Source organism: Dipteris shenzhenensis, chromosome 13 (genome assembly GCF_047967505.1).
Source record: "Dipteris shenzhenensis isolate YYH24624 ecotype China chromosome 13, Dip_SZ_1.0, whole genome shotgun sequence".
Taxonomy (NCBI): Eukaryota; Viridiplantae; Streptophyta; class Polypodiopsida; order Gleicheniales; family Dipteridaceae; genus Dipteris; species Dipteris shenzhenensis.
This window is the reverse complement of record NC_141608.1, coordinates 12,302,370-12,319,938: the sequence shown is the minus strand read 5'-3', so window position 1 is coordinate 12,319,938 and position 17,569 is coordinate 12,302,370. Positions and strand designations below refer to the sequence as shown.

General features: G+C 42.4%; 1 protein-coding gene across 1 annotated transcript; it reads right to left on the bottom strand.

The window, feature by feature from the left end:
• Window positions 1-3,449: 3,449 nt before the first annotated feature.
• On the bottom strand, window positions 3,450-16,182 carry LOC147895028 (DNAse I-like superfamily protein). Its single transcript, XM_087384043.1, has 7 exons — window positions 15,332-16,182; window positions 14,784-14,825; window positions 11,458-11,540; window positions 11,223-11,324; window positions 10,901-11,115; window positions 10,469-10,563; window positions 3,450-4,236 (listed from the first exon to the last, which is right to left on the bottom strand). The coding sequence occupies exons 1-7, from the start codon at window positions 15,471-15,473 to the stop codon at window positions 3,995-3,997; spliced, it is 921 nt and encodes a 306-aa protein (XP_087240169.1). The 5' UTR covers window positions 15,474-16,182; the 3' UTR covers window positions 3,450-3,994.
• Between the last annotated feature and the right edge of the window lie 1,387 nt (window positions 16,183-17,569).

Here is a 17,569-nt window from a genome sequence, read left to right as displayed (position 1 = left end):
AATCTCAAGAGACTCCTAACCAACTAGCCATGAGGGATTCAACCTTCCTACTCCTTCAGCTAGCCTCTTCATTGAGCGACACCCCTATGTTATATTAGCTTCTTTACTAAGGATTATTTGGTGATCATTGAGACCATAAGTAGCAAACTCTAGAGTTCTAATGATAGTTTTCAACCCTTCTAAAAAGATGGCATAACACCCAAGGGGAGTGGTTTCACCTTATAATCATGTGACACAAAACCTAGTTAATGGAGGTATCCATTGTCACTAATCCCTAAAAATATATAGAGGATTCAACATCCAAACATACACATATAGAACGAGTAGCTTTACCTTTTCAAAAATGGTAGGGTTTAATGGATGCATGTTGAAACGAGATGTGACATGGTGGTGCAATCACAACTTCTCTAAATCCCACCATCCAACCCTTCATCATAACTGTTCATTACTTAGACGACATAGAGTAGAGTAAGTTCTAGCGGACTTAGCCTCTATTAGCAAGACGAAAGCAATCACAATTAGTCAAAATCCCACCATCCCACCCTTCATCACAAAGGTTTATTAGTCGGATGAAGTAGAGTAGGATATGGTAGACTTAGCCTCTATTCCAGCTTCAACGTAAAGGGATGCCATGGGCATCCCTTGGCACATGGCCATCTATCTATCTAGACCTAAAGCAACCAACAATGTTGGGATGCACGAGAGAAAAAAACAAGGATTGATATGAATAGTAGGGCTATTGCAAACCATGAAAAATGAAAGTACCAATCAACATAATAGCTACCCCTAGTGTAAGAATAGGGCAGGACTACAATTTCCTAATAGTCATACAATGACTAATTGGCCTACCTATCCCAAATGAATTGAATGAAAGCTAGAACTAAGTATCCTAGGCCTACGAGGCCATACTAGGGTCTAACAAACCCATACTATGGTCTACTGACAAACCCCCCAGTGTAAGAATAGGGCAAGACTAAAAATTCCTAATAATCATACAATGACTAATTGGCCTACCTATCCCAAATGAATTGAATGAAAGCTAGAACTGACTATCCTAGGCCTACAAGGCCATACTAGGGTCTAACAAACCCATAATATGGTCTACTGACAAACCCCCCTCCATGGTTGAAGTACTCAAGAACATCTTAGAGATACCTAGAATTTATGCTATGGTTGCACATGTTCATCCAAAAGGATATAGCAACCTATGGAAATACAGGGATGATAGTATCATGTAACAAATGAAATCAATTGTAAAGCTAAATCTTCAAACTTGGGTTGCGGTAGCTTTATGGTGAAAATATCTTCCTAATTGTCTTGAGTCGGAACATAAGACTAGTGAATATCACCTGCTATGTTGGCAGTCATTCTATGACGTAAAGATAATGGACCTCAATCTACTTATTGCAACAAGCGCACTGGTGGCAATGCACCTGTCAGTACGGGTGGTGGCAATGCTACATGTGCTGGTGACAATGCACTTGACCACTGAAAATCACTACGGGTACCTGAATAAAACCCCAAGGCACGAGGGCCAAATGCGAGCCAAAATACAGGAAAAGCAATGTGCCAAAATAAGATAGAGCAGGTATGAACTTATCAAGCGAACCTCAAAAGGAATGGGCAATAAGAATTGCAGTCAATTGGCTCTACAAAACAATTGACTAGCACTGCACAAAGTCAGCAGACATTAGACAGTGAGCTGTAGTTGGCTGTACAGTCAAACTTGGTCGACAAACAGACTCAAATCTTTCACTGGCAAAGAAAGTCTCCAAAAGTTGTGGCAACTGGAGCTGCTTAGATCGTCGGTCTGTTCTAAAACTGTGTCAACAGTTTTTTTCTTGCTGGAGGCGATGTCATCCCCCCCAAATGTGGCAATGACTATATAAATGGTAGGTTAAGCTAAGAATAGTGGTGAATTTTGCTGTAGATAGCAACTTAGCAAGAGGCAACCAGTACTGAAGCACCACTCAGTCTGGACCAATCAGTCAACAAGAGAGACGTCCAAATTTTAGAGGAACGACCAAGAAGGGGGCAATGGCTACTGCGACAAATCCTCCACACACAGGCGATGGCCAAAAAAGAACAAAACAGAAAGTCTTTCCCTGTGTCTGAATGGCGGCGACACTACCAGAAAGAAACCCCCTCCAAACTGATGACTTTCACCTCCAAAACAGAGTATATTCCCCTAAAAATGGCAGCTATTCAGTAAGAGGAAGATGATGACTCCAGCAAGGGACTTTGCTGGGGTAGGGCAGAGATTGATGGAAGGGATAGCTGAGGGCTGAATTGAAGGCCGGCTCTGATACCGCTGTTGGGATGCAAGGAGCAGCAAGCAGGGATAGATACAACAGTGCGTTTATTGCAGATTGTGAAAAAGCTGAGATAATAGCTAGCAATAAGACTAGGGTAGGAAAAGTCCTAATAGTCATACGATGACTAACTGACCTAGCTGTCCCAAATGAACTGAAAGCTAACAAGAACTAACTGTCCTGGGGCTACAAGACCATACCAAGGTCCAACAAGCAAGGGTTGCCATAGATCCTAGGCAGGTACACGCTGATGTCAACAGTCTACATTCCATGTGGCAACCACATAGGCTGGCATATCATCACAAGACAACAGATCTGTCCCAAGACAACAATACAGCATCGGAATAGTAGCCACGTGAGGGTCAACCACATAAACAAGCTGCCGAAAAGCAGCCATGTAAGCAATTGCTGATGTCAGCATGCCAGGACAGTTTCTGTCGAGGGATGAGCCCCTGCACACCAATCTGCCCTCTTCCAGGTCGGTTGATTCCAAAGGATCCTTTGGCATATAAATGGGGACCAATTGGACCATTCTACTCCTTCAACAGCTCAAACAGCTGCACAAATCCTTACAGCAGCTCAGCAGCAATCCTTCCTCCCTGCCAGCCAGTAAATGAAGGCTCCAGCTCTTCCTACTCCTTCGGCCAGCCATAGCCAGCCTCTTCAATGAAGATCAGCTACAGCCGTACTCTTTAGCCATTGGTGATTGCCAAGGCCACAATTAATGAAGGAGTTAGTTTATGTGCATGCGCTCAATGACATGATCTTATAAAAGTACCAGGGGCTTCTCTTAATGCAGTTAGCTTCCAGAATCCGCATTCAAAAGACAGCAAGGGAAAAGCTTGTGAGAAAAAGTTTTAATCCTCATGCCCATTACAAAAATCAAACCATGAAACAGCTGCATTGCTACAGCCAATGAGCTTTTCTTGAGATAAGAAAAAGTAGAGATAGTTTTTCCCTATCAAGAATCTGCACACATTGTACTGTCTCATTTCAATCAGAAATCCACGTAGAATAAGGCTCAAGTTGAAATTGGCATCTGTTAAACTTATCTGCAACATTTATGTGTCTGGATATCTGGGAGGCTATGCTATAAAAAATACAGTGACAAACAAATTTCATGAAACACTGTCAAAAGCAACTCTTACACAGACCAGAACTCATGACTGGTGAAAAACCCCCAAAACTATGTGGAGGCTATATGTTAGTATAAAAAATCACAAATAGTTTCAACTCTTACACAGACCAGTACTTGTGCCTGGTGAGAAAACCCCAAAAACATATGTACAGGAAAGGTTCCAGAATGCTACTTGCTTACAACGATTGGCACAGCTTGAAGACTTCACCTGTAAAATATTCAAGCAAAATACTAATCTCATTCCCAATATGTACTAAATAAACCGAGGTAAATGTTACTATCTTTCTGTGAGTCCCAGCCATGTGCTAAATAATCCCCTCAAGAGTCCAGTTGATTAGGAGCCTCAGTTCTGTTCCCTTCAGTACAATGATCACCGCAAAACTCATATACAATCCTTGAAAAAATCATCACTTAGCTAATCAACATCCTGTGGTCCCATTGTCAGAACTATTGCACCCATTTCGATGAAGATCTGTGGTGAGAGCTGTTATAATTGGATGTTCAAAGGTGAGCGAAATCCTCGATTCAAACCATTGGAGGTCCTTCACACGGGCTCATCTATTTGCCTTACACTGCGAGGTAATGAGAACTCCACATATAAAGGGTAGTGATCTGACGGATACTGACCATTCGGACAATCATCAACTACCTCCGAGTGCAGAGGACTCAGTGCACGCCCCCTGAATAAAACCCAATCAACATGCAAGTCTTGATTCCGACGATCCCAACACAAGCAGAGAGCTTTAAACAAAAGCTTTAATTTCTCTGCCATTCCTTGATTTTCTCCTGGCCATCGAGGAACAGATGTCAGTACACAAATAGCATACAAGTTGTCCCTGAAAGATACATAAACAGAGAACACTTTCGAGCATTTTTTTAAACAACTTAAATTATTGGTCCACAGTTCACGAAAGATTAATAATTTTAGTTTCAAACACCTTTTTTCTTTTTTGCTCCATTCAGCATTCTCAACATTTGTTGTGATCCGTATGACTTGACAGTCATGGAGGCTGCCTGACTGAATGGGGAAACAAGGGGCAAAGCAGCTCCTAAAATAGGCCTGTTTTGGCCGACTAGACTGCCTGACTGGCAGTCTAGGTTGATCGACCTGCTGGTGGGTTCAACCGACTGACTGGGTCGGGCAAATGACCCGACCTGGTCAGCAAAGTCTGCTGGCCAGGGGTGGCCTAGCTGACCCTTGGTTGGGCTGCTGTAACGCCCTTCAAAGGCAGCCTGGTGGCTGGCCTTTTGACCTTTATAACCCTAACTTCAACATAACTAACTAGGCTGACATCTAACTAACTAGTTCTCCAGTGGGTACTAGAGGACTTTGATTGACCCTACGGATCAGAGACTGACTTACATAGCTCATGCTTGACTTGTCTACAGACTGCGGCTCAGAATGGGGCCACAGCATACGACAAAAAGCCTACTGAAAGGTTCTACTCATGTACAAGATGCATTTGATGTCGAGTCCAGTGTGTCACAATGCACCCTAGTGCAAGCATGCATGTACCACAATAAGCCATTGTGCAAATCAAAGGTCAGTCATGACAATCAGGGTTTTGCAAGGCCTGGAATAAAGGAGTAGCTTGGGGATCTACTACTCTTCAATCCCGTGGACCCAATCCTTGTAAATTTCTGAGATTGATGACAGAGTATAGGCCCACAATCTGGAAAGTGAGTCTGCCACTATATTATCTTCGTGCACTTCATATTCAATAATCGATAACTACCTTCTCTGCTTAGGGGATACAGTAGTCTAAATAGTAAGTATCTGAGAGTCCTATGGTCGGCTTTGACCTTACAATGGCTGCCATAAATATAATGATGCCATTTCTTAATTGCATACAGGATGGAAAGCATCTCTTGGTCATAAATGTGATACTTTGACTCTTTATCATCCAGCTTACAACTTTCATAGGTTACAATATATACACCTTCATAAGACTAGAATATATCCAATCTTACGAATTAAATTTAATTATAGGACTTTCATAGGCTCAACTCCATGACTCTACTTAAGAACAGCCCCAATGCCACGTCCACTAGGATCAGCTCCAAAAGGAAAAGGTTGGGAAAAGTCTGGGCAAACTAGGATGGGTGCTGATGTCAGGGCAATCCTTAAGTTCCTGAAAACTTTTCTCTGCAAGGGCTGAACAAAAGAAGGCCACTTTGTTTGACTGGTCAGTAACAGGTGCAGCAATTTTCGCAAAATGTTCAATGAACCTCTTGTAGAAGGAAGCCGCCCAAGGAATTCCCTCCGTTGTGTAGAATTAGTGAGTATGAGCCAATCCCTTACACACCTCACCTTATTGCAGATCAACTCTTATTCCATGACTGCTTACCAAATGGCCCAAATACTCAACTACATCTGCCATGAAGGTACACTTGCTGGTCTTGGAAAATAATCGGTGTGCCCTTAGCACGTCCGAAACCTGCTTTACATGCAGTAGATGCTCTTCCTTGGACTTGCCATAGGTTAATATATCATCAAAAATTACCAAACCAAACTTTAAAGAAAACACTGCAGGATCTTGTTCATAAGAGCTTCAAAGGTTTGCAGGAGCATTTGTAAGGCCAAAGGCTATTACCTTGAATTAATAAAGACCCCTTTCAGTCCTAAAAGCAGTTTTGGGCTCATCTTCCTCCATCATTCGTATCTGATGACACCCTGATCTGAGATCAATCTTTGTAAAGAGCTTAGCCCCCCCCTTTCAGCTCATCCAAAAGGTTATCAATCCTCAGAATAGGGCAGCGGTACTTGACAGTGATTTTATTCAAGTCCCTATAGTCAATACACATTCTATAAGAGCCATCCTTCTTCTTCACCAACAATAGGGGGGAAGCAAAATGAGATTGGCTGTGGGTAATAAAATTTCTGTCCAATAACTTCATAACTTTCTCTCTTTTTTTTTAAAACCTCCCGCTACCCCACCCTTTAACCCGCTCACAACTCCTTAACTTGTCTTGCCACTTTCTCCCTTTGTGCCCTTGAGAACCTATAAGGTGCTTTATTAAAGGTTTGGACCCTGGTTCAAGCACAATAGAGTGGTCAATATCCCGCTTGGGGCAGATCAGCAAACACATCTGAGAACTACCGAAGTAACTCATGCATGTCCCTATCCCCCACTTCCATCCCAAAGTATAGATGCCACAAACAATCTTAAGATGTCACCAGGCTGTCAATATTCCAAACTCAAAGTATAAGTTGACCATTTATTGATCATAATTAATGAGTTCTTTTATTTAATTATGTTCAAAGAGTTACTTTTTTTCTTGTCAAAGTCTTGACTCCGGTCAAAGATCCTTAACCTCGGTTAAGTAAGCCTAACCTCTGTTAGGAAGATTTGGCTTCGGCCAAGATGGTTTACCACGGTTAACAAAGCAATTAGAATGCTGACTTTGGTCAGAGAGTGTTGAATTCGGTCAACGAGACTTGGCTCATGCCAAGAGCGTTAACCTCGTTAACCAAGGTGCGCCAACTTCGGTTGGAGAGTCTTGGCCATAATTAAGGCGCTTTGATTGTCGGTCAACGCTCTTAGTTATGACCAAGAGGATTGGCCTTGGTCGACTAGAGAAATTGTTCTATGTTTGTGTGTTATGTTTGCCTGATGGGAACGCCCATAATTAGTCCAAAGATTATTATTCGTATGCAAAGCGCTAACAATTAATGGGAGCCATGGTTATGCGATTTACTTGATTGTTACAGGTATAAGAAAGGTCCCAGACTTGGACATTGTGGAGCCTCACGAGCGATTAGGAGTTATTCACGTGACCAAGTGCTAAGAAGACCCCAGAAGACCTTACCCATGGACATGGGATTAGAATTAGGCTAGAAATTAGACAAGTGGCACCTTGCCCAAAGAATGAGGCTTGAGCTTCTTTGTATTTTGATTCATGTTGTAACACAGCTCTACGCTGAACTCTTGTACTCAAAATCTCTTGAATGAATAAAAACCTTCGGGGGGGTCAAGCCCGACATGTTGTCTTGGGCCCTAACGTGTTTGTAGAGAGAGAGAGAGAGAGAGAGAGAGCAAAAGTGAGAGTGTGTCTGCTATTTATTGAGGCTTTTGCATTGGTATCAGAGCATGTCCTTGTTGCCTTCCTAGGTAACGACGATCCTATGTCTAAAGAGGCTTTATGAGAAAGCGGGAGCGATCAGAGTAGCGTAGCGTCACCTCACTCGAGTGCTAAGGCGTCAATTGTTGCTATGCAATCGAATCCCTTGAGCGCAACGTCGCCTCACTTAAGGGCTATGATCACTTGTGCTGCCGGATGCTGTGGAAGGGAAACGAGCAACCCATGATAGTATATCACATGCCTGCAAGGAGCGTATGAATCTGTTGATGGCGTGGGTGGAAGTCTGAGTTTCGCTAACAATGGTGTAGACGGAATGCTTGGCTAGTTCTGCGTGTTGGGTTGAGAACCGTCGCAACTGATGATCTGGCTCCTCTAGAACTGATTTTGGCCTTCTATCCCCAAAAATAGGGCTTTTGGCCCCCCTCTTGCATACTTTGGCCCTAGGAATTAATTGCCTAGTACTTGGGCGCACATTCGAAATTTCCAAGGACCCACTAAGGAATTTTAATTTCCCGAGTCCTGCCCCATGGCTGGACCCTCACGCCCCACAGACTCAAGGCAGTCACACGCAAATTACAGGAGTCGCAAATCAAAAGTCCCATAATTTCACGTCCTCGTGACATAGTTCGCTGGTACCTTCTTCGATGACATAATTGTCTTTTCTAAGTCGGAAGAAGAGCAAAAGGAACATCTTGCTACAGTATTTCAAGAGCTGAGAAATCACCAGCTCTATGCAAACAGCAAGAAAAGTGAATTATTTTTGGAAGAGATCAATTACCTTGGGCATATAATATCCAAAGATGGGATACGCATGGATCTTGCAAAGATCCAAGCCATTCAGAATTGTGTAGAGCTGAAAATTGTGCATGAAGTCCGTAGTTTCCTAGACCTGATTTATCAGGCATTTTGCGCACATAACCACTCCACTTCACAACCTTACTAAGAAAAATGCAGCTTTCAGATGGGGAATTCCACAAAAGACAGCATTCACCACTCTCAAAGAGAGGCTGACCACAGAGCCAATCTTGATAGTTCCAGATTTATATCAGCCATTTGATGTGGATTGTGATGCTTGTGGGGAATGTGTTGGGGTTGCATTGCATCAGAACGGTCATGTAGTGGCCTATGAGAGCAGGAGACTCCAGGATGCAGAGAGATATCTAGGAATCTATGAGAGAGTTGTTGGTTGTAATTCATGCCATCCATACATGGAAGCATTATCTTTTGGGTGCAAACTTTACATATAAAACTGATCACCAACGTCTGACACTATTCCTTGAAAGATGGGTATCTAATTAAAAATGACTGCCTATGCATCACCCAAGGAATGAGGAAAAAGATTTTGGAGGAATGCCATGCACCTCCCTACGCTGGGCATAGAGGATTACAGCAATAACTCAAGCGCTAGAGAGGTATTTCTTTTGGCCAGGGATGCGGAAAGATATACACCAATTTGCTAATGAATGCCTTACCAATCAGAAAGTGAAGTCTGATGGCACCTAGCCTACTTATGCCTCTTCCCGTGCCTCAGGCACCATGGAAAAGTATTGCAATGGACTTCATTTTTTATTTGCCACGATCAAAGTCAGGGAATGATGGGATTTAGACTATCATTGATAGATTCAACAAGCAAGCTCATTTCATTCCAGTTCGCAAAACCATAAAGGCTGATCATATGGCTAAGCTTTTCATGGCATAGATCTTTAAGCACCATGGTATGCCTAAGTCCATTGTCAATGATCAAGATCCCAGAATGACCAATCTATTCTAGAGAGCTTTATTTGATAATATGGGGACGAATCTGAATTTTTTTTCTTCCTTCCATCCCCAGACAGATGGTCAAAGTGAGGTAGCATATTCTACAGCATTGGATATGCTGAAATGCTACATGGGTGACCAAGGTTCAAACTGCGAAAAGTATCTACCATTGGTGGAGTTTGCTTACAATAATACACTTCTAACATTCCGGCCCTCCACCTCCATTCTTCCACTCCCCTCCTCGCAGCCACTTGCAGCCATCTTTCCCTTCAAATCTTGCTCCTCTCTCCCCTCCACTACTCACGTGCAGAAGAATTGGAAGAGTAAAACCCTCAACTTGAGGAAGCAAGTGAAGATGGTAATAACATGGAAGACCCTGATATCGATATCAATCATGCTATGACCAAAATTTCTAACTTATGGGTTGGCAAGTGAACATATGTCACGTGTGAGGAATAATCGCGATTTGTTACGCAAGAATTGATGCGTTCGTCCAAAGGATCATTGGATATATCTCATTCTAGGAGCTTCTGCACTAAACAAGTATTTTTATTGGATTAGCAGGCCCTGAAGGAGGAGTTGGGGATCCAGTTAGAGGAGTTGTTACAGAATGGCTTTATCAGACCGAGTGATTCTCCATACGCAGCTCCCACCCTCTTTGTCCCCCCCCCAAAAAAAAAGATAGTTTGATCAAGACTAGCATCGATTATCGTGCACTCAACGAGCTCATAGTAAAGAGTTGGTTTCCCATGCCTGGGATCAAATACACCTTGCAACGCCTCAATGGGGCAAGATGTCTCAAAGATTGATCTGAAGAATGGGTAACAGCAGATTCGATTCAGAAGCCTGATATAAGTCTGCTTTATCCTCAATCCTACCAGCAGATTCAGAAGCCAGATATCCCAAAGTCTGCTTTATACTCAATCCTATGGTCTCCAATCAGCTGGCCTTTGATGTATTGGCATGGTATGTTGTAGATACACACTCCCAATAAGAGAAGTTCCTTCCTTTAACCCTACCACCAAGCTGCAAGATCTCATGTGATGGTATGAAGCCACCCACACCCGTATCCCCACAAAGAACCTTAGCTACAGCTTAAGATTTGTGAGCTTTTTCTTTTTTTTGGTTATGAGCCTTTTACATCCACTACTCTTCAAAATAAAGACACCAAACTAACCTTTGAACCCATGGTATGTACGCACGGGTTTCGTGCTTTTCCGTCTGCGTGCACTGGTCCATGCGTCACTCATATCCCCAACTACTCCATGTTCTCTGCAAATCATTAAACCACCTCGTTTAATCAATATTGGGCACCTAGCAAGCAGCTATAATAAATGAAAATTTGAATGATCAGTTGACACATGTAAAGCTCTATCATGGTAAAATGACAGCATATCCATCCTCACCGACACATAAAGCCCTACAACACAAATTGTATCTACCAGATTGTGGCTTCTTATGCAGAGAACTGTGAACCATATAGCTCGAAACACAAAAAGGGTAAAGCACAAGAATAGTGGTTAAATAACTTCCAACCTTTTATGAAAGTCTACATAAATACACCTTCCAGCTATCATATGAACATTGCTGAGAAAAATGAAAATGGTACCTAGATCTCCCCAGCAGAAATCTGCCGACAGCAGATTCCTTTTCCGTACTAAACCCACCACAGTACAGCACAGGAAGGCTGGGAGGTAAGGAGGCTACATGCTGCCAGGTAAGCAATGCCCCTCGTCTACGGGCCCGAGCACTTGTTTCATCCATATGAGTATTTACAACTTGGAAAGCAAAGCCAGGTGGCTCAACACCTTTGAACTGAAATGTGTGGAAAACACGATCAAGTCAAACAATTTACTGTTCGACAACTAACACTACTCAGGCTGAGCTTGTATACTCCAGCTTTATTACACACAGATCTTATCAAAGGATATCACCCATGTTGCAATGCATGGAGCTATGGCACCCCAAGACGTACTTCCAGGTACAGAAGGCGATTCTGATAGCCAAAATGTACCACCTTCTGTCTGCTCCACCTGCACATGACGACTTGAGAATATAAGGAAGTAGATACTAGATTTACAGGTGATGTACCAAAATGCAAACTTTAAATTCTTAAAAAAACAATTGAAACATCTTGTTCTACAACAATGCAAACGGAAACTTTACCTGTTCTTTATTGTAGAATATGGTACAGTGCTCATCTGTTGAATCATACAGGCCTTTTCTTGAAATTCCAAACTGCCCATAACCTGCAATGGGTAGTCCAGAGAACCTTTCACATAATGAATAGATACACATTAAAGCGAGAAAATTGGAGTAATGCCAAACAAGAGAGGAAGAGTAAACTGGAAATACAGCATTCCTATCAATTACAAAGGAGTATATAGAAGTTGTCTCAACGAGGAAGAGAAGTACTATTTGCAGAGAGTTAACATAGACTCTAGAGTGAAAGACACAAAAAGAGAATAATTTTGGGCATTTGCCCAAGTTACTATCAATGTAGGGTTTTGTTTTGCTAATTGCACTAACATTAGATGATGTTAACTTGCTTAATTGTCAACACTCCACCCTCTGCCTCTAGGTCAGTCCCTAGTTGCTCACATATACGGCCCACAAATGAGTAGTACCAAGTGCATCAGGATAGGTCATGGGCCAAGAGCGCTCAGCTACATGCGCGCAGGGGCCCTGAAAGGTATGGACCATCCAACAAGGCCCACATTAGGCCACCGTATGCCTGGCCAAGTGGGCCAGCTATGATGCGAGCCAGTCCCAATCCACAAAATGGCCAAGGCAGCATGCTAGTGAAGGAGTCCATCAATATAGCTGACTGTAGGCAGACAAGAAAGCTTCCCAAGGGCCTATGAAGAGGAGTTTCTTTTGCCTCAATTCCTCCAACATACATAAGCCCCCTGAGAAGCAACACCGTGGAAAACCCTAGCCACTTGTATTCAGGATTAATGTTTTACTGTTCAAAATCCCAATGGTTACTACAAATTTTGCAAGTTACTGAAGACCACTATGGATTTTGTTATTAAGTTCCCAATGTCACCTCAAGGTTGTGACATGACCTGAATGCACACTGACAGATTTAGCAAGAAAGTTGCTCTTTATTCCCTAAAGGAAGAATTCAAAGACAACGAAAGTCACATTGCCTTTCATAAAGCATATCTTTGTTCATCATGGTATTCCCAAGACTATTATTTCAAATTGAGATATTAAATTCACTAGTACCATTTGGCCAGCATTATATGATAACTTGGGTACCAAATTGAAGTGCACATCTTCTTTTCACCCATAAAGTGATGGAAAAAGCAAGCCAGAGAATAAAGTTATGTTGGAAGTATTACGCAATTATAATCATCCACCATTGTTCATTGTCTACAGCTTAAGTTCCAACTGAGATTCGTTACAAGAAGCCTTTACCTCTTCCAGGTGAGCACACGAAAGATAAAGTGTTTGCTGCAGGTCAGTTTTTAAGGAAAAAAATCAGCATACGAGTTTGTCAAGAAGCATATTAAACATTAGTTAGGAATGCTAGAGAACTCACCTAATTGGTAATAAGTGACAAAGGGCAGCTGAATATAAACAAGAGGATCTGGTTTTATTATATGTCAATAAAGCAAGGTTGAAATCCAAGGTTGGAAATCAAGTTATGTATGCAGAACTTGCCTTGCATTATTGCGGTCATTCCAAATCTCAAAAAACGTCAATGATGTTTCTTTTCTACTACGTCTTCTGCCACAATGGAGATCCATAACGCTTTTCATGTCAGTCGTTTAAAACACTATCAGTGACCAACTCCAGCTACTAATATAGAAGAGCAACCAGACTCTGGGGATGAGGATGAGATTGTTATTCCTGAGCAGAGAATGGGACATAAGGACTCACGAAGTGATTGTGGACACTCTGAGCATAAGTACTTATTGAAGTTTCAAAGTTACCCCACTACAAATGAAAAAAAAAAAAAGTGCGTTGCAAGTCATTACTTGAGGATTATCCTCATCCTATTCAGCTTTCTGAGGAAGCTTTATGATTGAGTATCTCCGAATTAGTTGTTGTCAATTAAGGACAACCAAAAGAATTTAACACACATCTTTCTGAATGTGATTTTATGGATATATATTTTCATTATTTATTTTGCCCTAGGACAACTTTTTAGCAACCGAGATAATGTAACAAACTCACATCTTCTGAAGATCATTTTATGGATATTTATTTCCATTTATTTACTTTTATGTGTGCATTCTTGCTGAATCTACCCTCATTAAGCTAGCATCATTGACTAACACACCTAGGCTCATCCCCAAGGCCACACTAAAGGAGTTAGATACCCGAATAAGTCCCAAGGATATAGTTAAGCCTAGTGGATGTGATTGGGTAGTTGTCAATAGCCAAAAGACTCATAATTTCATCCAACTCCTGCGCTAGCTTCAAACATCCTATCACTAGATGTGACTGGCTAAACACACATAGGATGGCAGTTAAAGCCCCCAAAAGGCCCTTGCCATACTACAAATGGTGAGACTCTGATTCATCCACATGCTTTTGTGTTTCCAGTGTCAAGCAGTGTGTTTAATTCATTGTTCTGATGGACATGGTAGCTATATGGATTGGGGGCATGTGAGTGTGCCATTTGGCACGAGGTATGCATGCCACATGGGTAGATCATCATGGATAAGGGCTCCATGTAAGCAGCTAATGGGCTGATACATGGGCAGTGACAAGGTCTGTTTGTAGCAGCCAGAAGAGCTGCCACATGGGCAGAGCATAGGCTGCAGCATGAGAGAGAAGATAGGCAGACTAGGCAGCAAGATCCACATTAATGGCTGGTATATATGCTGCAGGAGTGGCAGAGACTATGGGCGTGTAGGCAGAGATCTCAAAGCCAGCAACGGTGGCATAATATTGGCCATGGCTGGTGCTATGGTGAGCCGAGCAGAAGGGGAGCTTCCTTTGGGGGTGAGAGGAGCGCAGGTCATGACATAGAGCACGGCAAGAGGAGATGAAGAAGAGAGGGGAGGTCATGAGACGCATACGCAGAGCAGGAACTCGGCCAGCACATGGAGTAGGACAGAGTCCCCTCATCACCTGTAAATAGGGCTGTTCTGCCCAAGCCCAACCACTTGCAGTTGCCACTCACCCCACAAGGAAATATGCAGCAGAGCAGGGTGATACGCACTTTTGGATCAGGCTTCATATCAAGTTACTTTGGATGTCCTTTACTGCTATTCACTGTGTCAAACCTGGGTGTGTCCTTCAGAGTTTCCTGTGCACACAAGTCTATCGAAGTTGGCCTGTTTTGCAGTCATGGTTGTTATGAACCTGGGAAAGCATGCTAAGCACAAGCAGAATAGGCCCTGCCCCCTAAAGCGAGACAACAAAACATGCTTTCAATAGATGACAGCACTTGCAGTGATAGATCACACTCAGGACCACCACCAAACAACATAAACAGATCCAAAATTTTGAATGCCAACTCCCATGATTCTTACCTGGTAAAGCATGCTCCAAGTCCTCTAACTGCGACTTTAGACCTGCACAAGGAAGGTGCTACATCACAAATCTATTTTACTGGCAGAAGAGTGCCGAATGTGGATTCCCACAACTGCTTAAAAACTCCCGATCACTTCCACACGAGCAGCAGCTATACCAAGTCCCCAAACCTACTGAAGTCCCAACAATGGACAGTAATCGTGAGAAACAACCATTTCAGCAAAACACAAGATGTGCCAATCGACTAAGTGTTCAAACATTCTTGTTGTCGGACGCGATCGACGCACACGTGCTTCATTTCACATAAGGTGAGGAAAGTGGTGATCGTATGATTCGCAAAATGCCAAGACATTTGAACGCTGACGCGAAAAGCGCTACATGTTAAATGACCACCGCAAAGAAGCATGTGAACAGCGCAAAACACAGTTCATCCTCAAATCACGCATAAAACTACCAGTCATCAGCGCTACAAGTTTGGCCGCATTGGAGATCGCGGATAAGGCGCATTCGTTTTACAGGTAGGGGAATCGTCCTATGAAGTGCTGACCTTCTTGAGTGCAGAGGACTGTTGGAGCATATTTTGTGATGATGTCGATGCAGAGATCCTTCCGTTTTTCCCACGAGTGCTCACCTTCTCCCGCGGTGTCACGACGCAGGTTGAAAGTCATCACGGTCAAAGAGATACTCATTGTTACTCATAAATCCTTTTCTGGGCAGCTACCAGATTAGGTGCTGGCTCGCGCGTGCTGCCAAAATGGAGCCCATTCAAGCACTAGGAGCAGAGAAGTTGTGGCATCGCTCATTCCATGGCGATGGACGAACTTTGGAAGAGCAGGAGGAGATCTGTGAGTGATGGTTTGCAAAGATAGCAAGAGCCCAATACAGCCCACAAATAGTAATCGAGATTCAAGGAGAGTTCTCCCTGCAGATGAACTCTTCTGGTCTGCAGATGATCTCTCTCGCGCTCGCGCTCTCTCTCTCTCTCTCTCACACGCATACATATACGCAGTCTCTTACATATCAGATCGTCTCTTTTTCTTGGGAAAGACATGGGATGATCTCTCTCTCTCTCTCTCTCCCTCTCTCATCTGTTTTCTTGGGATGATCTCTCTCTCTCTCTCTCTCTCGCATATATACCTGCATACGCAATCACTCATATACTCACGGCATCAGATGTTAGCTGCATATACCTCCATACGCTCTGTTTCTCAAAGATCGGGATGTTGTCTCTCTCTCTCTCTGCAGATCATCTCTTTTCTTGGGATGCTCTCTCTCTCTCTCTCTCTCTCTCTTTGATATAGCTACCTACAACGGCATCAGAGATGAGCTGCTGCCAACCGTCCTATGCATCTCTCTCTCTCTCTCTCTCGGTAGCGCCCAAGATGGATGGTGTTAGGCAGGATGGGTGCCTCCACTTAATGATCATGATGAATGATGATGAAAATGCCGAGTGTAATACTTCCCCAATATTTCATATGGTATGTAGAAAGCTTATAAGTCTCAATTTTGGAAGAGTTTATAAAATCCAATTATGAGTTTGAAATTCGTAACCAACTAAAAGATGCTACTACATTACATGTGTCAATGGGTCCCATGTTGTAGTATAAGAGATCCTTATCGTGTTGGGAATGATATCTTACTCATGTTGATGCCCACCTAGAACAAAGGACAAAAGATCCTCTTGGATTAGAGAGGAAGAGTAATCTCCTTTGTTTGCAGTTTCCCTCACTTGACGATGAATGTTTTCCAACTATTTTGCATACCAACCCTCCCACCCCGTGATGCCTCATGGCAATTGAACCACCTTGCAACGTTGCTCAATGGACTAATCCTACACACCTATCACCTTATCTCTAAAAAATTGTTGCATGCAACCTTTTCCAACGCATTTTATGAAATCTCATAAGCTAAATAAGGATCTAAACCCATGTTTTTATCAACATTATCTAACGTTTGTGTTTACAAAGTTTGATAGTCCCACGCATCTTTTTCACAAGTTTAATAGGCCCCACCCATCTTTATCTTAAGATTTAAAAAGAAAGTTTCAAAAGGTTGAATGCTTGTATTTATGAAAATAGGGTTTAAAAATATGCTCTTAATTCAACCATGTGCAGATAACTATTTTACAATTGAAATTGCACTCATAATCAGAACCTACCAATAACCCTGGCTTGCTCGTCATTTATGACCAAAGACTTTCTCTCTTAATATGCAATTTGATAAACCTTCATTATGTGCACGAGTCTTTATCCCATGATGAAAATGATTAGCTCTTTTATTATATTAACTCCCTATTAGCCAGATACGTTCCGAGCATTCTAGAATCTACAATTCAAAGGTGAAAAAAAGTAAGTCCCTATTAACAACTCTATTGGCTCTTAAGTTTCAAAACTTCATCTTTTATTTAGATGCATCTTGAAAGGCATTGCTTTTATTTTGCTTCAACATTTAGCCATCAACAAATAGATCATTGCAAGCCAAGGATTTTTTCTTTTTAGCATGTAAATCGCTTAAGATCGCCATATGAAACTTGGGAGTCACTATATTGAATAGGATACTGAGGTTCAAGCTAGAGTGATGCAAATTGGTGCGGGATTGGTGCAACTCCTAAGTGTCTAAAGGAGGATCTAACATGATGCATGTCATATTTGCAACAATCTCATTTACCTACTTCTTTATGGGCAATATTTGATGGCTTGGAAATCAATTTCTCCTTGCTATAAAAAATGCTATCACCATCTTCTCTCCGAGAGTGACCGACACCAACCTCTTATTGAGAGTTCAC

What these genes read in the sequence shown, in the direction of transcription:
- LOC147895028 (XM_087384043.1), bottom strand. Translation starts at nt 15,473, where the DNA reads ATGAGTATCTCTTTGACCGTGATGACTTTCAACCTGCGTCGTGACACC. An exon ending in TATTCTACAATAAAGAACAG is followed by an intron (nt 11,325 to 11,457) that starts GTAAAGTTTCCG and finishes CGTCATGTGCAG; the next exon opens with GTGGAGCAGACAGAAGGTGG. An exon ending in TTTCTGCTGGGGAGATCTAG is followed by an intron (nt 10,564 to 10,900) that starts GTACCATTTTCA and finishes AATGATTTGCAG; the next exon opens with AGAACATGGAGTAGTTGGGG.